The sequence below is a fragment of the Aulonocara stuartgranti genome, assembly GCF_965226115.1.
Source record: "Aulonocara stuartgranti genome assembly, chromosome: 5".
Taxonomy (NCBI): Eukaryota; Metazoa; Chordata; class Actinopteri; order Cichliformes; family Cichlidae; genus Aulonocara; species Aulonocara stuartgranti.
Window position 1 is genome coordinate 22,633,959 of NC_138943.1, and position 24,429 is coordinate 22,658,387.

The following is a 24,429-nucleotide window of genomic DNA, read 5'->3' on the forward strand; positions in this document are numbered from 1 at the left end:
CCAAAACACACCGCCCGGGCAACAAAGGAGTGGCTCCGTAAGAAGCATTTGAAAGTCCTGGAGTGGCCTAGCCAGTCTCCAGACCTCAACCCCATAGAAAATCTGTGGCGGGAGTTGAAAGTCCGTGTTGCTCGGCGACAGCCCCAAAACATCACTGCTCTCGAGAAGATCTGCATGGAGGAATGGGCCAAAATACCAGCTACTGTGTGTGCAAACCTGGTAAAGACCTATAGTAAACGTTTGACCTCTGTTATTGCCAACAAAGGTTATGTTACAAAGTATTGAGTTGTATTTTTGTTATTGACCAAATACTTATTTTCCACCCTGATTTACGAATAAATTCTTTACAAATCCTACCATGTGGATTCATGGATTTTTTTTTCACATTCTGTCTCTCACAGTTGAAGTGTACCTCTGGTGCAAATTACTGACCTCTGTCATCATTTTAGGTGGGGGAACTTGCACAATCGGTGGCTGACTAAATACTTTTTTGCCCCACTGTATATTGTGATATTTAAAACCCCCATGTAACAGTATCATTTCTGAAACGTTGTCAACACAATTAAAGGCAGTACAATTACAAACATAGTTTTAAGGATAAAAGACATGTTATGAACATGTGCCTATATGCTGTTAATGCAAACAAAGTCAATATAGCATTAATATCATTTTGACCTACAGAGGAATCGATGGACTTTGAAGGATAAGTCAGAGGTCACGTATGAAGTCATATTTGAAGTGTTTAAACAGTACTTTCTGTATCTTGACAAAACATACCACACCTCTGAGATTCCTGTCAATTCTCGGCCAACAAATCATTAACTTGACCTTGAACAACTTCATGGATTTAAGCCAGATTTTAATGGATCATTAACATGACCCTACAAAGTTTTATCAGAATTCATTCAAAATGTTTCCAGCTATTGTGTTTACAGACAGAAAGACACACAGAAACGCTGCCAAAAACATAACCTCCTTGGCGTGAGTAAAAAGCCTGGCTGGTACTAATAAGGATAGAAATATAAACCTTGCAGATAATCATTGAAAATATTATGTCTACATTCATTTAGAAATCAGCTGTTTTTGTTGTTGTTTATGGGAGAAAGAAATACAAGAAGTGATGAACTAATTTCAAAGGAGGAGCAACTGAGAAAATAACCTTGAAAACATGAAGGTAAAAGCAGTAAAATTGAGCCTTTGTGTATAAATTTTGGAACCCCACTGCCTTAATAAAAGATTACATTTTAGGCTGTCATCACAACGTAATATCCGATTAGTTATTATTATTCCTCATCGTGACACTGCTGTTAAGTGCCTCGTCCTTGTGCCTCACAGTGCTGTGTTTACGTGGACCAACCTGCTGGTGGTGGTGTCGGAGCTGTGTGGTTCAGAGCAGGATGCGTTGGACCTGGTGCCTCTGATAACCAACGTGGTGCTGGAGGAGCACCACCTCATTGTGGGTGTGGTGGTCATCGTTGACCCCGGTGTCATTCCGATCAACTCCAGGGGAGAAAAGCAACGCATGCACCTTCGTGACTCTTTCCTCGCTGACCAGCTGGATCCTATCTATGTTGCTTACAACATGTGAGCACTTGTGGTGGTGTTCTGGGATTTAAAAAAAATAATAATAATTTTTTAGCCATTATCCCGCCATCTGGCTACTGGCTTGGTTGAGGTGTAAGGCAAAAGCATGAACCACATATACTGACACCTAGCCCTGTGTGACACCAGCATATCTTGGCCACATGCATGTCTGTGATTGGATCTGTGATGCTTGGAGTTGTTCACTGTGTTTTTGTTTTTTTTGTTTTTTTTCAATATATAGAATTTTGGGGAAGAGGTAACATGTGCATGTCGCACATTGGAAGCAAAAAAAGAAAAAGTCCCTGCTGCTCCTATTCTTTTCTTTTTTTTTTTGTTCTGCAGAAGGGACGGAACAACACATACAACAGGCCGTTACCACAAAAACCTTCCCTTTTGTGTCTACGCACCGCAACTGCACTTCAATCTGCAACTTGAAATATTTTTACATTTCAGACGCACACAAACGCATCTGCTGAGCCCTCGTCATTTATCACTAATACAGATGAATAAGAGGGCAAACTGTGAAAATAACAGCAAGTCTGTGGACATTACTTAAAATGCTTTTTTTTCCCTTAATAATGAAGCCAAATAGATTTTCCTGCCCTAATATATTTCTTGCCTTATAAAACTTTCAAACAGCCATACATTCCTAACTTAATTTTTAAGACTTTACCCTGAACGGCTGTTGATTCTCCTTTGGGTCTGAATAGTAGTTGAAATCCTGGTAGATATCCAAAGGGATCAAAGCAAAAGATGAAAGAGGCCGTATTCTGTACTGTACTTACAAGGGCCTCCTTTTATTTTAGATACTGTACGTAACTGTATAGATATTTTTAATTGTAAAAATGTATAGATGCTTACTCAGCTCTCTCGGTTGATGGTTTGTAGATAAAGAACCCAACAGGGAGATTACAACAGTAGCAGAAAGAAGATTGTAAATACAGTTTAACAGTTTCGAAGTGGTACACTAGCTATGTAATGGAGGATAAAGGTAAATAACTTTAAAGCATTATTAGTCAGGATGAATTTAACATTGCACTTTCACAAAAAAAATCTCTATTTTATTATAACAATGAGGCATTATAAATGGTTCAGGAGCATGTGTGTGATGAATCTTGGCTGAGGACTTTTGAGGTGTCAGTGGGAGGACTATTGCTGGTAATGCCAGGAAACTTTCTATCAGCCGCTGCGGGGGGGTGGGGGGGGAGTGTCTACGGAGAAGGCTAAAAACAATATTATGACTGTTTTCAGGCTACCAGGTTATTTTGTAAGAAAAAGCAGGCCCCACAAGTGTTCATATATAATCCATTACCATCATACTTGCAAAAGAGCCATGCCCCTCTAAGTTTACTTTACACAATAGAGCAAGTATGTAAAAGTTCAGCCCGTTTCTCCCCTCACCGCTAGAAGGTTCATTCAAACTGTGTTTTGTCTTTGTGCAACTTTGTAAATAGTTAACTCTGAATGGCAAAAGCAATGCTGTTAGTACCATCATTATGTATCTGGATTATTTTCTGTGTTCAGTCACTGGATTTTTAGAAGCACTTGTGAATCCATCTGCAGAGCTTAGCCAGATTTAAAACATCTTTGGTTGATAATGAAAGGTAATGCAGAAAAATGGGTAAAAAAAATAAATAAAAAGCAGCTAGATATATTTGCAAACTGTAGTTGGATTCCTGCGAACTCGTGCTTCTCCTTGTGCTCCTCAGAGAAGTAAAAGTTTGTTTGTTTTGGATCATACTGTTTCAGTGATGAACCTTGAATATCAACATGTATATAGTAATTGTTTTTTGGGGGGGTTTTTTGTTCTGTTTGGACTTTTGCTGTAGTTTTATTATAACATTCAGTCATGCCAAACATTTTAGAAACAACTTTAACATAACTGGGAATGATAATCATTTAATGACTGCACTTTGCACTGGTGGTACTTAACAGCAGGTTTCTAATGTGTGAACTTTATCCCCGTTCAATGTTACATTAAGTATGTAATGTAATTTTACAGCTTGATACTTGTTTTTGCCTAGTTTCAAATCCCCCCCCCCCCCCCCCCCCCACACACACACACATATATATATATATATATTAAAAAAACGAATAGCTCTTCATCTTAGCTTTAACACTGCATCCTACAGTTGCAGCAGAATGTTTGCATGACTCAGCCAAGCACAAGAAGGAATTGTCTTGAGGCACATCTTGTCTTGAGGCACAAATGTGGGGGAGGGAGGGGATTTAAATATGTTTGAAACTGTATATTCAGGGAACAAAACTCCTAGGACAGGGATGGACCAGCTGGTCCCGTGGTGCAATCTGTGAAGAGTACCCATAAAATGTAGACATTTGTCAAAATGAGGCGTCACAAACCTAATAAGCATACAGAGGGGTAACTGACAACCAGTGTCCATCTACCATCAACCTGCTTCACTGGGAAGTCTACAAGGGCTTCTGGTTTCCACTCTTTTTTTCTCCGTCAGAGTTCTTACACACTATGCAATCCCGACGACGGTGTAATTTCTTTTCAAAGCTTGCACAGTCTGGTGAAATAAACATGATGCTTATACATTTTGTAATTACTAAGAACGGAGGACTGAACAAATTTAATCAGTAGTGTACTTAAGACTGTATTCATCTCTTGAGTTGTTCTGTCAATGTTTTGTGTATGCACACTTTAGTATGTTGTATTTTAATTATTTGGTGAAATCTAAACTTGCTCCAAGAAGGTGTGATCCACTGATTAATCTTTATTGCTACAGAGGTGTTTCAACTTGTATAGTTAAAAAAAATAATACTAAGGTGGTACACTTTCCCATTTTCTCACTTATTTTCTATTTTGGTTTGTTGTACTTTGTTTTATACTTTATGTATAAGTAATGCAGAATAAAAAGAACCATTTAATCATTTCAAGTGTCTGGATATTCTTGAGCTTACTAATGAATACTGTTATTACTCTAAATATCTTACACTCTTTGAATTATTGTACACACTGCATCCCCACAGACTGTGGTCAAAAAGGGATGGACATGATCAGTGACTCGCGTAGGCTGTGGTGTTTAAACGATGCTCAGCTGGGGCCCCAAATGTTCCAAGAAAAGATCCCCCACATCATTACTGCACCACCACCAGCTGGAACTGTTGATATAACAGGATGGATTTATGTTTCCAGCCAGATTTTGACCCTGCCATCCGAATGTTGAAATCGAAACTTAGCAGACCAGGAAACCTTTTTCCAATTTTAGTGAGCCCATGTGAATTTTAGCCTTGACAAACCTGGCACCCGATGAGGTCTTCTGCTGCTGTAGCCCATCTACTTCAAAGGTAGATGTCTTGTATTTCTGCATAGTTTGGTTGTAACAAGTTGTTATTTGAATTATCGTCTTTTCCTATCGGGAGAAGCAATTTGGCCTCTGGCATCAAAAGCACATCTTCACATAGAGACCTGCTGCTCACTGGATATTTTCTCTTTCTCCAATCATTTTCAGTAAACTCTATTGATGCCTGTGTGGGGAAAATCCCAATACATCAGTAGTTACTGAAACTCTCAGATCACTCTGGCACCAGCAAGGATACCATGTTCAAAGTTACATTAAATCCCCCTTCTTAGGGGACAACTGCTCTTGCAAGTTGTCTTGACCATTTCCACATGCCTAAATACATTGACGCGCTACCATGGGAATGGGTGATTTTTTAAATTTTTATTTTTGTTAAGGAGCTGCTGAATGGGAGCACATAACAAAGTGTAAGTTAAGTGTAAGTGCTTCATTTACAGTAACTTCTACCTACTCCACACAATATGCAGTAGAAGTCTTGATTCTCTCTGAAAGGATGTGAAAACAACTCAACACCTTTTTTCTGTGAAAAATTACATAAGTCACTCACTTAGACACACTGTAGGTTTACAGAGCTGCAGTCTTATCTTTTCTGCACTGCCATATTTTCAGCAGGCACACCTGCACACAGACATTTAGTGAGTGTATTTCTATAGGATACATCTTTTGAACCTATTACAGAATAACCTGGGTCATATTCTCAAGTAACAGGCTCTGCAGTTCTACCAATAATTTTGCACATGTTTTGTAAGGTCACAATGACCTTGACCATAATCACCATAACTAGTTCATGCCTGTGTCAGTTTGTGTCAAATCTGAAAAAAATTGCCTCATGGAGTTTGAGATTTACATTTGCACAGCTGTCACTGACTCCGAGCTGAAAACATATCAGTCTTTTAAAAGATATGCAACAAACATGAACATAACTTTTAGCAAATGGGTCAAACCATTGATGCGACTTCAGAGGGGATTTTTTTTTTACTGGTACTGAGATTTTTTTCACCCCTAACCCCCTCCCTGAACCTGGTTCAGCCTGAGGTTTATTCCTGTTAAAAAGGAGTTCTTTCTTCCCACTTTGGCCAAGCGGGTTGTTTGATTGCTGGATTTTTCTCCATTTTCTGTAGGGTCTACACTTTACAATATAAAGCACCTTGAGGTGACTGTTGTTGTGATTTGGCATTATATAAATTAAATTCATGTGAACTAAATTAAATTACATGCGTACATAAAAGTGGCAAGTGTCTAAGAAGCGTTAACAACAAAACATACTACATTATACATGATCTAAAAAATATGTAATATTTTTGTCAAATTTAAATGTTAAAAAAAAAAAAAAAAGGCCTGTATTTATATAGCGCTTTACTAGTCCCTAAGGACCCCAAAGCGCTTTACATATCCAGTCATCCACCCATTCACACACACATTGGTGATGGCAAGCTACATTGTAGCCACAGCCACCCTGGGGCGCACTGACAGAGGCAAGGCTGCCGGACACTGGCGCCACCGGGCCCTCTGACCACCACCAGTAGGCAACGGGTGAAGTGTCTTGCCCAAGGACACAACGACCGAGACTGTCCAAGCCGGGGCTCGAACCGGCAACTTTCCGATTATAAGGCGAACTCCCAACTCTTGAGCCACGATCGCCCCAATCGATTACTAAATCACATAGATATAGTAAAAAAATTACAACTTCTATTTAAAACATAATTAAAAAACAAAAATAACTAAGAAGACACTAGCATCATCAAATCAGGACAGAATCATAAAAAGAAAAATCAAATTAGATATCAAACTCAAAAGGACAGAAGGACGACATTAAAAAGTTGCAAACATTTAGTCTTGAATGCTCTGCACAAAGTCATATATATATATATATATATATATATATATATATATATATATATATATATGTGTGTGTGTGTGTGTGTGTGTGTAATATCATAGATAGTTGAGTTTGTTGTCTCATTAAAAGCAAGAAAAAAAATTGGCCTTTTGTGTGCAAATTTTGATTTGAGAATGCGTAGAACGTGGCAAGAACCTGCACTACATGAATAATATAAAATGCATAATCAGCAACAACTAGAGAAGAATCAGAGAAAATGTTGTCAACTATATTAACCATTAACATGAAGACAAAAACAAATGAGAAGATGTGTCAGGAGGCTGTCCACAGATAGAGCATTTCACACCTGTCATTCTTTGATCCGTTTAAATGAACCTTCTTCAAGTCAACATCTCAGAAAATGTTGCAGCTCGAATAGTCAGAATTGTCTTTATTCCCTGAAAACATAATGAAGTAAACTTTTCATTTCTCTGTGTTTACTAGTTGTTCAAACTCTTCTCACCAATCACAAAGCCTAAAGAAACTGTTACGTAATGCGTCTTTGCTTTAGCAGCACCGCCCATTTCCTTTGGGAAAAAAGTGGTCAGCGATTTTTTTAGCTGACATCTTTATGTTTTTAGCCTTTTAGCCTTCGGTGCTAAGTACTTTTAGGATTACTTTTTTTGATCAAAGGTCTATACCCAAATCGCAGGAAGTCCACGCTGTGAGCGAGAGCAGCTTCTCTGCATTTGAAAAGGTAAATTTCAGCTGCCTGAGCGGCAATTTTGTGCTCGTGTGGCTGTCTGCTCGGCTGTGGCGGTAATGGCGGCTGCTACTTCGTCAACTCCTCGCCGTTTTACGAAAAGGGAAGGTGTAGTTAGCTTAATGGCTCCCCGTATCGCTGACGTCTGTTGACGCGGTAACTTGCGTGCCAGTGACAGAGTTGCACATATTTGCTCATTCAGACAAAAGCTTGTCCATCCTTTGAATCGGAGGAGAGAAACTTGCCTCGGATGTTGCTATGAAATCGATTTATAAGATTTAAACTGCTCAACATCCGTTTTACTGTACGTTAGCTACCGTTAACTAGCAAGTGTAACCTTAGTGATCTAGATCATTCTAGCAGTGAGGAGCTTTTATTTCACCCGAAAACGTTTGCTTGGGATGGAAGTTGCACATTGTAAAATTAGCAATAAATGAATAAAGAAAAAAAAGTTGAAACTGTTGACTGTCGGGCCTAGGCATGTTTCGTAACTCCTTTGCAACGTTAGTTGCATTTGGGCTAGCGCGACCTAACCAAAGAGGAAGTTGTTTTTTTTTAGTTGGCTGTAATTCATGTTTTTTAAACTGCAGAATAATTAAATAAACTGTGATTTGACCGCTCATATATTCTTCACAGTGATTGTATTAATGGTGTTAAGTAGTAGAGGAAAAGAAGCAGAGAAGGCCACAGCGGATTGGTTACAACATGTCACAGGCGTACCACCCCGCCACAGAAAGTTGTTGTTAACACTAGCGCCACTATGAAACGGTAATGACTTATTTCTTCCCAGTTACTATGGAAGAAGTACAGCAGGTCAGCAATGGCATTGAGTCACAGACTGCAACCATTCCCACTACCATCACAACCTCTCAGTTCTCACAGATAGGCCACCAGGTAACTAATAGATTCAAAATGCATTAAGAAGTATCACTGCTATACTACAGCTGCTCTCGCACTGCTGATAATACAAGGCCACTTATGAATGCCAGGCTGAAAGCGCATATCTGACCTTTTGTTACAGCTTCATGTTTAGGTTCATTCATGAAGTTTTTTGTTTTCAACTCTTGCTGTCACACACCTTAAATTTGTTTACTTAAAATGGATTAAAGAAAAATTGAAACGAAAAAACCAAATACATTCTAGGTTGTAGTGTAGTAAGCCTGCTTGGCTTAATCTTGCTTCTTATTTCATAAAGCTGTTTCAATTCATATCTGTAGTACTATTAAGGTCACAATATCTATGAACTATCCACTTAAAGTACATGGTGTCCAAATGAGGATAAATGAAGACTTACATGTGACAAAAAGCAACTATGTGGAATCATATTGTTATCAGCTTGTCGGGTTTATAAATAATAATTTTAAAGATAATTTTTCTTAAGATATCCTTTTATAGTTTGTTATTTTTAGTCATACTAATTGGATATTGCCCTTGCTACTGAATGTCTTTTAAAAAAGGGAGGGGAAAAGCTTTTGTGAACAATTAAAGACGAATTTACCTCTACTAAAACTACACCGGCGTGCCACAGGAAGCTTCGTGGCTAAATATGGCAAAAATAAAAAGTATGTTGTGTGTAAATTTGAGTGAAAATTTCCTTATATCCTTATTAATATTTCTGTTGTTCTCAAAAGTTCGGAGCACACTTGTGTGTATGTATACACACACACACACACACACTCACTGACACCAAGCTACTATGTCAAACATACAGTTTTTTGACATTTAGAACTTTTCTGTGTTTTTTTTCCAGATGTCACTGGGTGGTTCTCCTGTAGCTGTTGTGCAGCTGCCTGGTGGTCAGTTTCAGGTTCAGGGTGTGATCCAGTCTGCACAGTCATCAGTCATTCAGTCCCCTCAGGGGCAAAATACACATGTAAGACCGGCTGCTTTTCTCAGCTCTGTATTTATTTTATTTTCAAATGGACCTTTTGCTTAAATTGTTTTTATATCATAATTGACCACCTACTTTCAAGGCCCTGGGTACAGACAGTGAAGACTCACAGGATTCATCAGACAGTGGAGCAGCAACTCAAAAAACCAGAGAAATACTGGCGAGGCGGCCTTCATATCGGTAAGGAAAACAAACAAACAAAAAGAAACTGAAAACCCAGTTCTTGTTTAATAAACAACAATTCAGGAACTGTCATTTTTTCACATTATAGAAAAATCCTGAATGACCTTTCAGCAGAGGAAGTGGCACACATTGAGGGAAAGGACAGCAGTCCCACATCCACAGGAGTTACGGGTGTTACAGTACCAACCACACCAATCTACCAGACCAGCAGCGGCCAGTACAGTAAGAGCTTTTCCCTTCGGTTATACTTGAAAGGAGAACCTACAAAATCTTTCTCGCTGACTTGCGAAATTAAGAATTGCAAAATTAAGAATTGCCTTGAAATGTAAAATATATATATATATGGAAAAGAGCTCTATATACATGGAGCGCTATACTGAAAGTTAGAATTTTTGTAGTACTTGAGCTACTCACAAAAAATGTAACTTTTACTTTTGCTTTACCAGCTTCTAATACTCTTTGTGTAATTTTTTTCTAGTTACCATAGCTGCAAATGGCACAATCCAGCTGGCATCTCCAGGGTCCGAAGGCATTCAGGGACTTCAGGCTGTCACCATGGCCAACTCTGGTGGAGCCCAGTCAAGCACCACCATCCTTCAGTATGCCCAGACACCCGATGGACAGCAGATACTGGTGCCTAGCAATCAGGTTGTTGTACAAGGTGAGTCAATAAAATTTGCCAGAGTTTTCAAGCAGTTTTTTCCTGATTACTTTTTTGTGAGCTTAAATGTGTTCAGCTAAATTATGCTCTCTCATAACATGTTCCGGTCAGATGACGGTGCCTTATCAAGGGGCTCTGACTACAAGAACAATGTAGGATTGGCAATCAAAAAAGTAAATCCAGTCACAAGTCTTCCTGGAGCTTACTCCAACATCCTGTAGTACATACCACGGACCAGTAGAATATGGAAAAACACACATACTACACTAAATACTTACCTACCATGCAGCATATTGTGTAGTGGCCTTGTGTCTGAAAATCTTTACATTCTTAGATTTTATCTGCTCAGTGGTATGTGTGTAGTAACTTGCCAAATACAGCTTGTAAGGTTCTTTATAAGAACCATCTTACTTCCAACAAGATGTCTTTTTATTTTTCAGTCTAATTATTGTTTATTTGAAAAACAAACCCAAACTGCTAGTTGAGTCACATAGGTTTGAAATCTTTTGAAATAAGAGGGGTAGAAAAAAGGCCAACAAACCCGAGCAGTAATAATTCAAATTTCAGGTGAACACAAGAATTCCTCGTGTGTGCCAAGTGAAGTAACATATGTCTTGTTGGACTATACCACTGTACATAGTTCTGGTCAACTGAGAAGTAATTACTGATCAAGCATCTTAACTCATGCCTGCATGCAAAACTCTTGTTTTTCCAGTTGTAATTCTTTGACTATTGTTCCACACAGGTGCAGGAGGAGAAGTGCAGACGTACCAGATCCGCACAGCACCCACATCCACTTCCTTGCCTCAGACTGTAGTTATGACGTCTCCTGTGGGACTGTCCCAGACTAAAACTGATGATCCAACAATGAAAAGAGAAATTAGGCTCGCAAAAAACAGGTAAATCCACAGTGTATTTGTGAGTAAAACAAGGTCTCATATTCCGCCTGGATGGGGAAGCTTTAACAAGTTGTATGAAAAAGCTATAAGTTTACAAAATCATCAACTGATTTGGACCCGAAAAAACAATCTATAGGTGTGAAAATGCCCCAGGTGCTTTTACTTTGTGTACATTCATTTTATGGTTATAGTTATAGTTGGGGAGGTAGGGATTGGACAAAATCCTCTATCACCGTATCAATAAGTTTATAGTGCACATTGTGAAACACTTTTTTTTTTCCTGTTTTCAGAGAGGCAGCCCGTGAATGTCGACGGAAGAAAAAGGAATATGTTAAATGCCTGGAAAACCGCGTAGCTGTTCTCGAGAACCAAAACAAGACTCTGATTGAAGAACTCAAAACATTAAAAGATCTTTATTGTGTTAAAACAGGTTAACCTGTGTGAATAATGTTCATGGATTGGGACGTAGTGTGACAGTGGTGCACCTCAGCCATTTGGACGTGATGGGGTTTCTGGGAACACTTCATTTCAGGCTGAGATTCTACAGGGTTTTGTTTTTTGTTTTGTTTTTTTACTCTGTTTGATATATAAAAAAAAAAAGTGACTTATAGCAGTGACATTTACTCGGGAAAAAAATACAAATTGGCCATTTTTCCACCTGCTGTTTTTAAAAAATGCTAATGCTATAACATTTATAGTTGTGTACATTTTTAATAATGGGAGATGTGAAATTGTGAGCTTTAATGTTGAGTCTCAGTTTCTAAATGTATCCCTTTCCTTTTTTTCTTGTTTTTTTTTTAACTTTGCTGTTGGATTTTTTTTTCTTAAACAACATCTGCAGAAATTTGACTATATAATTACTACACAGACATATTTTGTTTATTTTATGAACCAGCATTTCCCCTCATTTCCCTATACGGAGATGTTACAATTGTCATTCCTTATATTTGTGCAATGCAATATAAAAGGTAAGAGAGAAAGGAAACAAACAAAATTAAGTGTGGTTTGTTTGGGTGTTTTATGGCCGTTCCTTAGACAATCAGGGAAAAAAAGCACAGTGTCCAGGTAATATTTATTATATACATCATGGGAGGGAAGGGAAAGGAGAACAAAACAGTAAATGAAATGTTGCTGATTGTGTAAATAAATATATTTTCACTCAATTTATGTAGTGTGGCTAATGTATTGCAATAAAAATGTAAGCAGATCTGTTATAATTACAGGGATGAATGAAAATAATTTCAGGTTTTTTTCAGAATTTTAAACTTGTGTGCACTCAGATGGGCTGCCTTTCAAAATAAACCTCCAGCCTGAACTTGGACCTCAACTAGTAGTTTGAAATTCATATGTGAACTCTGGACAGGCCATTACAAGTGTTGCTTTAGGATGTATGTCACTGTATAACCTGAATGTTTTAATATAAACTCCACAGTCCACCATGCCGTCATTTAATACAATATCCCATGATGTGTGGCCTGATCATCAAACTGACATCTGGAGCATCAATGTGTCTCAAGTTAAGCTCGGAAAAACCAGCTACCTCTATATCTTTCCATGTTGCTCTGGTAATCATGCATCCATCCCCGAGAAAGCACCAGAGAGGCTCAAACACATACTGCAAAAAGTATGTCCAGGATGAAGAATCTGAGACAACATGTTCCAAAAAGTAGAAGGCGCCACCCTGAAACACAGTCAGCAAAAAAGATTACATTGTGTTCATGTGTGGTTGTGTAATGCTGGTTATACATACACTGGGGCTGACTTTCTGGCTGATACTGGTTCAAACTAGATGAAGTGTGACAAAGAAGGGGTGTGGCGATTCCAGTATAACCATTGGACTCCATTGGAGTCATACATCTATCAGATATTTTAGGATTTGCTAACAGTAAAAAATATTCTTGACAAGCATAAAGGGAAAAAGAAGTCTACTTTAAAAGTGCGGTCTTTTGCATATTTTAACTTAAAATATTTAACAGAGTTGTTCAAATGCCATGCAAGACGTGTGAGGTTCAGGTAAAATATCACCTTCAGTGGGTCAACCACAGATGATGCAAAATCTGCATAAGTAGATACTTCACAGAGAAACCAGTCTAATACTTTGTAGAATGGCTTCATTTCATTTCATCACTTGAGATGCCACTGACTATACTACATGTTGAGTACTTCTGGAAGAAGGGCTTCTAGAGCTACAGATATTTACCCAGTCTCTAGCCCTAGCTTTTCATATTGGCGGAAGTTGGGGCCAAATACTTTTTAAGCAGCCAGTGATATATTTTAACCAGATTCATTGCATAAGATGATTTCTGGGTTAAAATTACCCCAATCCGTTGTGGCAGATGGCTGTTCCTCCCTGAACCTGGTTTTGCCAGAGGTTTCCTCCTGTTAAAAGGGAGTTTTTCCTTCTCACTGTTGCCAAGTGCCTGGGGCTCATCTGATGTAAAGCATGTTGAGAGTAGGTTGTTGTTCTGATGTAACGCGATGTAAATAAGACTCAGTTAAATTGGATATGTTGTCCACTGCTCTACAAGAAGCCGGGAAATGGTGGTAATAACACACCGAGTGTGTTTAATGCCACATAATGAATTTACTAGCCGACCTCATGTAACCGACTACAATGCCATTCATGCGCGTTAGCAGCAAATAAAATAAATCCTACTGAGCCTGAAGGCAGCACCGAGACGTTACTTACTGTTCTGAGAACGCGCCGGGCCTCCTGCAGGACCTGCTGCACATTGCTGACAGAGCACAGGACTAAGGTGCAGACAACAACGTCCGCAGAGCCGTCCCGTACTCCCCGCATGTCCTCCCCGGAGACGCACATAAACTTGTCGTAAGTCAGATGCTGGTTTGCGTCCATGCTCATCCGCAGGTACTTCTCGAAGTGCGGGTTGGGGTCAGTGCAGATCACCGTGCAGCCGTGAGGGTAAAACTTGAAGTTAGCTCCGCTGCCGCACCCGATCTCCAGCAGGCGGAGGGTGCCATCGGTATCTGCAAATTTGGCCATGTTTCGGAAAAGCTCCCTCTTGACTCTGTGCATTTTGTCGTTGTATGAAAATGTCACATTGTAGGCGAGCAAGGGAAAAAGGCGTTTGTACATGCCACGCAGCCCTATGACCTGCATTGCGTGCAAGGGCAGACTCAAGGCTGAACAAAGCAGTCTGCATAATTTCATTAGACAAACCTTCATTTCTCACCGAGCTTACCTGAAACTTTGCTGTGGCACCTGAAGATGAACGACTTAAGAAGCTCAAAAGATTATAATCTTTAACACGTGACCAACGCCTCTCATTGACACCAGGAGGTGCTGGAAATGCAGTGCAGCCTACATGAGAGTGAAAGCAACACCAAGTTCCTCCCAATCTTTGAAAGAAAACAAACTCAGTGGGATAAAGACTTTTAATTGCTGCTGTTTTGACACAGTCACCTAAATAACAGCAAAAAATATAAATTTTATCTGATTTTAATCACAAAAGGTACAAATCAATCCCCATAGCTCACAAACACTAAGACAATTTTTTTCCCGGCAAGCAATTTGGGAATGAGGAATGGAGGATGAAACACCACAATGTATTTGTCACTTTAGCTGGATTCAAAATTAGAGTTGTGTGCTGTCTATGTAAGGTTGTCTTTTTAGTGTTCATCTTTTTTGTACAACACTAATGGCTCACTCTAATAAAAAAATAGTATTAAGGTGACTGGTGGTTTCTATTACTGGTGGTCACATGATAGGAGAGGAAAAAGGCAGTTAATGCTCAGCGTATTCAGAAGCTGGTTGTGTGTGTCTGTGTGTTTTGGAAGGGGGTGGGGGGCTCCCTAAAAAGACAATCAGACTGAATTTATTTGACAGCATAGCCCGAGATGTGAGGTTTTATTATGAAGAAGAGTGGCGCTTCAATGTGTCTTAGTTTGAGATCAGAGAATCCGGCTTCCTCCACATATTTCCATGTTTCCCGGACGATCCAACATCCGTCACCGAAGTAGTACCACAAAGGCTGGAGAACGTGCTGAAAGAAGTACGTCCAAGTCGAGGTGTCACCAGCTACGTGCTCTAAGAAGAAGAAGGCTCCACCCTGCACGACAAAGATTTAACATGTAAACTATAAAGTGTGTCAATATTGGGTAATGAGTGGTAAATTAATAGTTTAACTGGCAAACACGTAGGCGCTCATTTCGTCTTAAGATCTACTACAGAACACACAAATTGATAAACAGAAAAAATACATCCCCAACAAAAAAACACAACCAACCAAAACAGTGGTGAGCTTTTGTATCTGTGGCCAGCCTACCAAAATCACTCGAAGAAAACATCAATGTCTCATCCAGGAGGACAGAAAAAAAAAAAAAAAACAGAACATCATCTAAAGACTGAGAAATTTGTTTACTGAAAAAGATCCCTAAGACTGTGCGGCCATCAATTCATGTCCTAAATCTCAAGGTTATTTGGATTATGCAGCAGGACGATAATCCGAAACACTAGCAAGTCCACCTCTGAATGGCTCAAAAAAAAGAAATTATGGTTTTGGCGTGGCCTAGCCAAAGTCTAGAGTGAAATAAGTTTGAAATCCTTTGACATAGCCATAAACAGCCATTCATGCTCAAAAACCCTTCAGTGTAGCTGAATTAAAACACAAGAGTTGCCTAGAATTCCTCCACAGACATGTGAAAGACTGATTCCAGTTATCACAAACACTTGATAACAGTTCTTGTTGTCAAGGGTGGAAAAACCAGTTACCAGGTTTAGGGAGTGATTACTTTTTCATATAGGGCCAGGTAGGTTTGGATAACTTTTTAACCCTTAATAAATGAAATCATCATTTAAAAACTGCATTTTGCATTTACTTGGATGACCTTTGCCCAGTATTACATTTTTGATGAATTGTTCAATGATTTCAAACATGTAAGTGTGAGAAATATGCAAAAACATAAGGATTCAGGCAGGGCAAATACTTTTTCACAGCACCGTACTTACAAGCATTAAACTTATTTTTCCTGTTCAAAAAATTATTAATACAAGCATGAAGTGAAATTTACAGCCTACATTGGACACACAATGCTTTGTAGTAATGTGAAAAATATGGCTGCCAGTATTACCCTTGTGAAATGTTTATGCAGGATTTTAACAATAAGGAGTTTTAGCCTACCATTCAAGAACTTCTAACCAGTGTTGTTTTATATGTTGTAGCATGTCTCAATGGGATGTGTACATTTTTAACCTCCTACAAGTGCCACAAGTGCCTAAATTAACAATACTAGCAACTACCAAAATCACTGGTTTAATCTTTCTGTAATGGTTAATCTCTAATTAATTACTCCAAGTCATTCTCAGCCTGAAACAACATTCCTGTCATGAGATCAAAGGTGCAATCAGTTTTTGGCATTCGTTTCTTGCAAAATGCAGGAAATCGCTTTTTATGTTAAACAGAATACCTCACTGCATCTGACACATCCATGGAAATTGGGCGTCTTCCTCTTGATCAAGGAAAATTGCTTTTCACACATATCCAATAAATTAAAAATGTAATGTATAAAACAATATTCTTAAGAAATATATGCACTATAATGATCTAATAATTTAATTAATATTGCTTTAAATTAATATGGAATCCCATAAAACAGACCTAAATGCCTTAAACTGGAGACAGATTAAAAAGGTGCATGGTACAAAGTGCTATTACTGTCCATCTAGTGACTTAGTGCCTATTGGACTGATATTGGAAACTAAGAACTGATTTCAGTATTGCTGTTGGATATAACAGGTGGTCTCTAATAAATTTAAGTAATGTTTATGTTGTACAATCAAACAGAAAATGATGATAAACTTTTTAAAGCGTGAACACTGCAGTTGTTTTCTTGATGACTCTTCAACTTTTACTGATTGATGCAGAACCACAGCTGGAAGGCAGTAAAATCCACCAAGAGAAGGTGGCAGTACCCGCTTATCACGATCACGTGTCCTAAAGCTCACAATTGTTAAAGCGATAGAGAACACTTCGACAATTATAACTTTCATGAAAATATATTGACTCTAGACAACGACAGACTCTTAGGATACGAAGCGTCTTCTTCTCCCCCAAGAGAAGCAGCACAAATAATAACATAAACAGCATGGCTGCCAATCAGTGTTTAATATGGACTCGATTCAGTCTGAAGTAATTGCTGCAAAGCCCACTCACTGGTCGCAGTATGCGGTGTGCCTCTCGCAGGGTTTGGCTCACGTCGTCCACAGAGCAGAGCACCAGGGTACAGACTACAACATCTATCGAGTCGTCCTCCACTGCCCTCAGGTCCTCCCCCGACGCCACCACAAATCTCTCATATCTCAGGTGATCGTTCTTGGCCATAGTTTCTGTCAGATATTTCTCAAAGTGCGGGTTGGGGTCGGTACAGATCAATCTGCTACCAGGCGGATAAAACTCAAAATTTGCACCTGTGCCGCAGCCAATCTCCAAAATTGTGAGCTGCCCGCCAGCCTTCTTGAACTCTGGCAAAACGCAAAACAAATCCTTCTTTTTATCGTGCATCTTCTTATTGTACGATTTCGCCATCCGATTTATACAAATTGGGAAAATACGCTTGTATATTCCGGACAGGCCGACGGCGTGAATCAGGTGAAGCGGAATGCATAATATATTTACTATAGAGCTCAGAAATCTCATTACAGAAGTCATTTTTGTGGAGCACGACTGTCGTGCAGCTAAGCCGCGTAAACAGCAGCGAATGATCGCGAGATAGGAGGTCAGACGGGAAGTGTGTCACGCTTTTCTAAATAAAAGTCTACATAAAAAAAGCTATCAGGTTACAAACAGTAGCTGCAAGCATGCAGGAAACAGTCATCAGAACCCAACCCTAATACTGATATGAATCTAAGGCGGGCACTAATAAAATTATGATAAATATATATATCTGTAGGTGGCGGTAGTGCTGAAGTTAACCTGCTCATATTTCAATATTACTGCATATCAGTACAGTGTAATTCACTGGTAACAGGCCAGTCTCAGGCAATATATCAGACTACTGATATATCAGTGAAACTTTAATGGACATGGGCATATCCATTATGGTGGAATCATGTTTTTGACCACCCATCCTTTATCACGTTTTTATAAGATCATTTTTTTCCTTCTCAAAAATTGTCGAGTCATGTCAAAAAAAAGAAAGAAAAAGAGTTTATCCCCTTTTCAATAGTCTGTAAAGGTTCTCGCTCATCCAGGTCATTGCAGTCTTTCACCCCTCATCTAAGATGCTTCTTCAGTTAAATTCTGATGTTTTACTATGAAAACTGACCAGGTTATAAAATACAATCTCAGATGAATGAACAGCACATGATGGACTACACTGGGTCATTATTTATTTTAGTAACTTCATAGGCAAGAGTCTCTGAAGATGAGGAACAGAATAACAAACACCAAAATACATTTGTCACTTTAGCTGGATACAAAATCAGTATTATACACCGTTTGTGTCTTTTTAGTGTTTATCTTTTCTTTTTACAACACTAAAGGATCACTCTAAGTTGACCGGCACTTTTTATCTCTGCTGGTCACATGACAAAGGAGAGGAAAGTGAGTTAAAGTTCAATGTATTCTGAGCGGCGCCTCAATGTGTCTTGAGATCAGAGACATTGGCTTCCTTCACATAATTCTATGTTTCCCGGCTGATCTCACATCCATCACCAAAGTAGAACAACACAGACTTGAGAATGTGCTGAAAGAAGTATGTCCAAGTCGAGGTGTCACCAGCCACGTGCTCTAAGGAGAAGAGGGCTCCACCCTGCACGACAAAGATTTAACATGTAAATTACAAATTATAATAACTAACAAAGTTTTATGGACCCACATGCAGGAGCAAAATATTTACAGCCTCCAATGCTGATAAATAAAAAAAATAACAGTTCAAAAGCAAAGTGCAGCACCAGGAAACAAACATCTAGAAATACAGGAAATGCAAGAATACACAACTAAGAGAGACAACATGACAAACCAAAATTAGGTCCCTCTCTCTCTCTGAAAACAGGACAAAGGTATATAACCTAACATGAGACACAGAGTAACCAATACCAAAAGCTAACTAACAAATACAGAGTTAGACACACATATAAATGCAGAACCTTTATACTGAAAGAAACATAGGGGAAGGCTGCAAAACAAGCAAGAAAACAATTACTATAAAAGCTATTAATAATCACAATAAACACAAATTCTACTAGTTAGTAAAACCAGTTCCAAATCAATTATTTTTCTCTCTGGTAAAATCCATATTTTATAACAATCTTTTTTTTTTTTAACCATTTAGTACTAAACTACATTTACTACGTAACTTGCAACACAATTACTATGAAGGTTGACATGAAATTGAACTGCATATATTAAATGAAAAACTTAATTTAAATGGCGAGCAGAACTGTATATTGTCTAATCCACTATGTTCACAAAGAGGGAAGATTCAATTGATGTCAAAAGTTAAAAGAAAAAAAAACTTCTGGTGGACTGCTCCAAGATTAAGCAGGAAGTTGATGTGGAAAATCAAGAACATTTTGGCTTAGCCGAAGACTGAAGGGTTAAAGAGCAGAGAGCAGGTCAGATAAGTGACTGCAAAAATGGCTACTGAAGCTGGCTTTGCAGGCTCTATCGCTCTTGTGCCCGGTGTGCCTTTTAGGTGAAACCAGCAGACACTGGAGATGTGGACAGAACTGCACATGTGCACCAGGAAAGCCTCCATGCTAATGTGAAAATTCTGACATATAATGTCAAGGCTGACTGGGAAGCCTTTTATTCGCAGTTTCAATTTTAAGTCCAGGCTAATGGTACTGAAGGAATGCACCTAAGCTCACATGGCCACTTCCAGTCAGAGTGGCTTAGCTTGTGGTCTCTTCATGACATTCTTGCGCACAGTGCATCTTTCAATGGTGCTTTTGAAGCCTTTGGATTTGTACTGGCCAGGATGAAGGCAGGAAGGCAAAAACATCTACATAAATGGTGCTTCATGTGACATAAGGCCATGTTAGTAGGCCACAGGCTAAGGCACTGATGCTGTAAGCTCCGAAGAATGTGGAAGGGATTGGCCCACCCTCAGATGTATTCAGGACTTAAAGAGGGGTTTCTGTACACAAAAACTGTGCTCCTTTCTATAGTAAGTAGATCAAAGAACAACAGTGGAAGAGAAACCCCTTACAAGCTTTCTATAGTTTGAAGGAAGCAAAAAAATCTCTTTAAGGTTTCACTTCACTACAGATGACTTAGTGGAGGTCCCAGTGCTTTACTCACTTGAGCCCTGGTCTCGATATGGATGTCAGCAGTGTTGGATCAGGAGCTCTTGAACATTGCAGGTTTTTTTGAAGAGACATCAGCCAAAAGCTTACTGCTATGGATGCAGCAGAGTGGAGGCGGATACATGAAGATGATGTTCACGTCAAACTGGTATTTGTGTGAGATTACCATGGTGTCTCAAGCTCCAAAGGGACTCTGGTTGGTGTTTGATTGTTTATGGTAGTGTAATGCTGGTGAGAGCCACCCACAGGAGAAAAGAAATGGCAGTTGCTCATACCACCGACCTGTGGGAGATGGTGCTCCAGGTGATGTCCATCTTCAATGGTTTCCTGCAGGGTACCCCAATGGAGAGAGTGGTGAAAGACATCCATGGTCTTTTCCCCCAAACTATGAGGGGAAACCACCATGCCCTCCCAGCTATATAGAGTATTTCACCAATTACATCGGGGTCGGCCCTGAGCCCCTTGCGCTCGTAATAGACATGCTGAGAGATGAGGTCAGGCAGGCGTCTCCATAGAGTATGATGTTTGCAGATGATATTGATCTGTAGTGGAAGTAGGGAGTAGGTGGAAGAGAGCCTGGACAGGTTTGAATAACTGGGGTCAATCATCGAAAGAAATGGACAATTCAGGAGACAAGTGAAGAAGAAAGTGTAGGATGGTGTGGATGGAGACAAGTGTTAGGGGTGACTTGTGACAGAAAGACAGATAGTGGCAAGAGCAAAAAGGAAAGTTTGCAAGGTGAGACCTAATATATGGTTTGGAGGAGGAAAAGAGGAAGACCACAGACAAGTTTTATGGATGTAATGAAGGAGAACATGCAGAGGGGAGAGAGGGTGATATGGAGCAGATGATCTGCTATGGTGACCTCTAAATGGACAAGAAGACAAAGATGAAGAAGATTTGTCTGTATTTTCAGTGCTTAGAGTAAAACCATCTATGCATGGTTACAGATTTAATTTCACATTTGCAAATCTGGTTACACACACATTCCAAATTACACATGAACAAATATCTGTAAAGATTTACAAATATATTTGCACATTTCTGATCACACATACATGAATCAGAATACACACACACACACACACAAATCCACACAGAGATCAAAATGCACACACACAAATAATTTTGCTAGAATAATAGCCCCATAGTAGAGTCCACCATGTGAAACTAGCAGATTAGCCTAAAATACAACCTCAGATGACCAAAAGCACATGACATATTACATTGTCTCATTATTTATTTAATAATAGCACCCTTTTTGTTTCCAATAAGAGGAATTAAGAAGGTAAATAGCAGCCAGGTGCTGCTAATCAAATGCATTCGATTAACATGTCATCAATAAGTGTGGACACCCATGGAAACAGTTTTGGCAGTTTGTTGGTCTGGAGCAAAGCCTCGACCTCAACCCTAATGAAAATTTGAAGCTTGAACTTAAAAGCCAGGTCTGTACCAGAAACCAACCAAATACTGAAATTGTCAATGGCTACTATAACTGTCAACTACTATATCACAACTGTAGAGCTATAAATGTCTTTATTTTTGTAATTCTTCTTTGTCAAAAAACACAATGGCATGATTTCAATACGCTTCTTTAACCCCTTTGCAAAGGTAAATAAAACTAATAAAGATAATTTGGTTGTGTGTACATCCTTTTTTTCAGATTTCATCAACCAGCTGTCAAGATGGTGGCCCAGGGATGATGATTTGGGCTTGTTTTGCACCTGGGCACCTTATAGTCACTGAAATGAGCATGAACTTCTGTGTGTATCAATGTATTCTAGAGTCAAATGTGAGGGCAAATCAGCTGAACAAGAAAGAACTCAAGGTGACATAATGTCCCAGTTAAATTCCAGACCTCAACCAGATTGAAATGCTGCAGGACATTAAAAGGGCTGTGCCTAAAAAACACCTACACACCTTATTGAACTAAAGCAATACTGTAAAGAGTAGAGGGCCAAAATTCCCCTACAACAATGTGAGAACCTGATAAAGTTATACAGGACAATGATTGTTTCAAGATATTTCCTCTAAAGGTGGTTCTACAAGCTACTGAGTCATGACATGTACCTAGTTTTTCCAAACACTGTTTCTAATAATGACACTGTAAAATAGTTCATGTATTGTTGTTCATGTATTCATTTGATGTGTTTAAACAATTTGAGAACCTGCCATGGACCTGATTCATCTTCTTTTAAAAAAAAAAATGTCCTAATGTTTAAAACCTTACAGCTGCTTCAGTTTTTTAACAGGTGCATTTTATATGGCAAAATTTTGTCTCTAGGTTTTTCAATCACATAAACTCCCATGTTGTGTGGTTTACACTGAAAAGAGTCATGGTACTGAACCAAACAATACACTTACAGGTTCATAAATGAAAACATCAATCAAAAAGAGCCAGAAGTGAAGAATTTAGTCAATGTTTCATTTTTGGCCTGTTTGTCACTAAAAGCAAAATCTGTCATAGACTAAAATTATTAGGGCCCGAGCATTTATTTATTTATTTTCATTGAAATGAATTGCCTTTTTGAGGGCTTTAACATGCTCAAAAACTCATGAAATTTTGCACACATGCCAGGTCTGGTGAAAAATTTCGTATTTTAATGGATTTACATATGAGCACTGGGAAATGGCTCTAGAGCGCCACCTGTGCCTTGTTAAATGCAGCCCTACGAACACATCGTTTGAGCTACATACATGAAATCTGGCACACATGTGTATCATACCAAGACGAACAAAAAAGTCAATTGGCCCACTGACGCAAACCCAACAGGAAGTCCGCAATTTAGAAGTGAAGGTGACATTTTGGCACTAATTTTGCTATTTCCATGCCTCGAACTTTTGCGAACTCCTCCTTGGGATTTGGTTGTATAAGCTTCATTTTTGGTCAGTGTCAACTACACACCTGGGCCATGTTAAATTGCGGAGCTTTGGAGTTTTCGGGATACGGTGAGGCCGTGGCGCCACGGCGAATTTCGATGACTCGCCATGAAAATCTTATTGCCTCTCATTCTGTCATACATTGTCCGATTTGGACCAAAGAGCACACATATGATAAGGCTCCATATTTGACATCAGGGACAGCGCCACCTAGTGGGAACAGGAAATGTCATGTTTTACACTTTGGGGTACAGTATAGTGATGGGTGACATCTGCAGCCTCAAATTTCTCCAGGAAAGCCTTAAGGAGTTGGTCTTGGGTTACAGTGAAAACTGTGACTTTTCGCGAAAGGGTGTGACCCCAGCAGCATGGCGAACTTTGATGTCTCGCCATGAAGAAACAAATTAGTATAACTCACTTAAATCCAGTTTGATCAGTACCAGACTTTACAGGCATGATGTCAGACCCGCCCTGAACAGATTGATGTGCCCATTGTCAGGAATATGCAGAGCGCCACCTAGTGGCAACAGGAAATATCATGGCTTTAATTTTGTTGTACTGATTTTCACAGGTTCATCATGGCCACCTCAAAAGTGGTGAATATCACCATCAGTCCTTCATGATGCTTCAGTGCGAAAATTGTGACTTTAAACTGAACAGCGCACCCTGGTGGCAACGCGGTTCACCATGAAAAATAAAGTGGCTTTTGAGGGGCTTGGAAAGTTTAAAAAGTCTTGAAATTTGGCGCACACCTCCAATGTGATGAAGGCTTTCTTGTTATGTGATCATTTTTAAGGAAAATGGTAAAATGGCTCCACAGTTCCCCCTAAAAAATGTCAAAACATCAGCCTCTGCTCTGTGTTTTATCTATGAGTCTGAAACCTGGTAAGCTTATGGAAGATATCAAGATGTACAAAAAATTATCTTGGAGCAATATCCCAAATCCAACAGGAAGTCAGCCATTTTAAAATTAATGTGTAATTTTATCGACATTTTCCCCTCTTTTCAGGCCTCATACTTTGACGAACTCCTCCAAGGGATTTCATCAGATTGAACAATTCTCCAGTGCGTGGAATCTAAAGACCTTTTTGATGTTGAATTGCGAAGCTTTTTACGTTCAGGGAAACGGGGTGGTCATGGCGACACGTGGAGTTT

General features: G+C 39.2%; 4 protein-coding genes across 8 annotated transcripts in view; 2 read left to right on the forward strand and 2 right to left on the reverse strand.

Annotated features, from left to right (window-relative positions):
• dip2bb (disco-interacting protein 2 homolog Bb) overlaps nt 1–4,485 on the forward strand; it is a 51,639-nt gene extending 47,154 nt beyond the window's left edge. For all 4 annotated transcript variants that reach the window (XM_082533356.1, XM_082533358.1, XM_082533357.1 and 1 more), the window contains one exon: nt 1,336–4,485. In XM_082533356.1, the coding sequence (XP_082389482.1) occupies nt 1,336–1,588 (253 nt within the window). In that variant the 3' untranslated portion in view covers nt 1,589–4,485. The remainder of the gene's footprint in view (nt 1–1,335) is intronic.
• Nucleotides 4,486–7,289: 2,804 nt separating this feature from the next.
• atf1 (activating transcription factor 1) lies at nt 7,290–12,289 on the forward strand. 2 transcript variants are annotated; one of them, XM_082532787.1, is made up of 8 exons: nt 7,290–7,486; nt 8,283–8,386; nt 9,243–9,365; nt 9,466–9,563; nt 9,655–9,788; nt 10,045–10,227; nt 10,973–11,126; nt 11,417–12,289. In XM_082532787.1, the coding sequence occupies exons 2-8, from the start codon at nt 8,288–8,290 to the stop codon at nt 11,559–11,561; spliced, it is 936 nt and encodes a 311-aa protein (XP_082388913.1). In that variant the 5' UTR covers nt 7,290–7,486; nt 8,283–8,287; the 3' UTR covers nt 11,562–12,289. The 2 variants fall into 2 exon arrangements, with proteins under 2 accessions (XP_082388913.1, XP_082388914.1); XM_082532788.1 differs by lacking the exon at nt 8,283–8,386 and having other exon boundaries at nt 7,292–7,486.
• On the reverse strand, nt 11,897–14,412 carry LOC309706346 (thiol S-methyltransferase TMT1A-like). The gene is made up of 2 exons (XM_082532789.1): nt 13,816–14,412; nt 11,897–12,807 (listed from the first exon to the last, which is right to left on the reverse strand). Exons 1-2 carry the CDS (start codon nt 14,311–14,313, stop codon nt 12,571–12,573), a joined length of 735 nt encoding a protein of 244 aa, XP_082388915.1. The 5' UTR covers nt 14,314–14,412; the 3' UTR covers nt 11,897–12,570.
• Nucleotides 14,413–14,507: 95 nt separating this feature from the next.
• Nucleotides 14,508–17,895, reverse strand: tmt1a.1 (thiol methyltransferase 1A, tandem duplicate 1). Its single transcript, XM_082532790.1, has 2 exons — nt 17,300–17,895; nt 14,508–15,196 (listed from the first exon to the last, which is right to left on the reverse strand). The coding sequence occupies exons 1-2, from the start codon at nt 17,792–17,794 to the stop codon at nt 14,963–14,965; spliced, it is 729 nt and encodes a 242-aa protein (XP_082388916.1). The 5' UTR covers nt 17,795–17,895; the 3' UTR covers nt 14,508–14,962.
• Nucleotides 17,896–24,429: the final 6,534 nt, after the last annotated feature.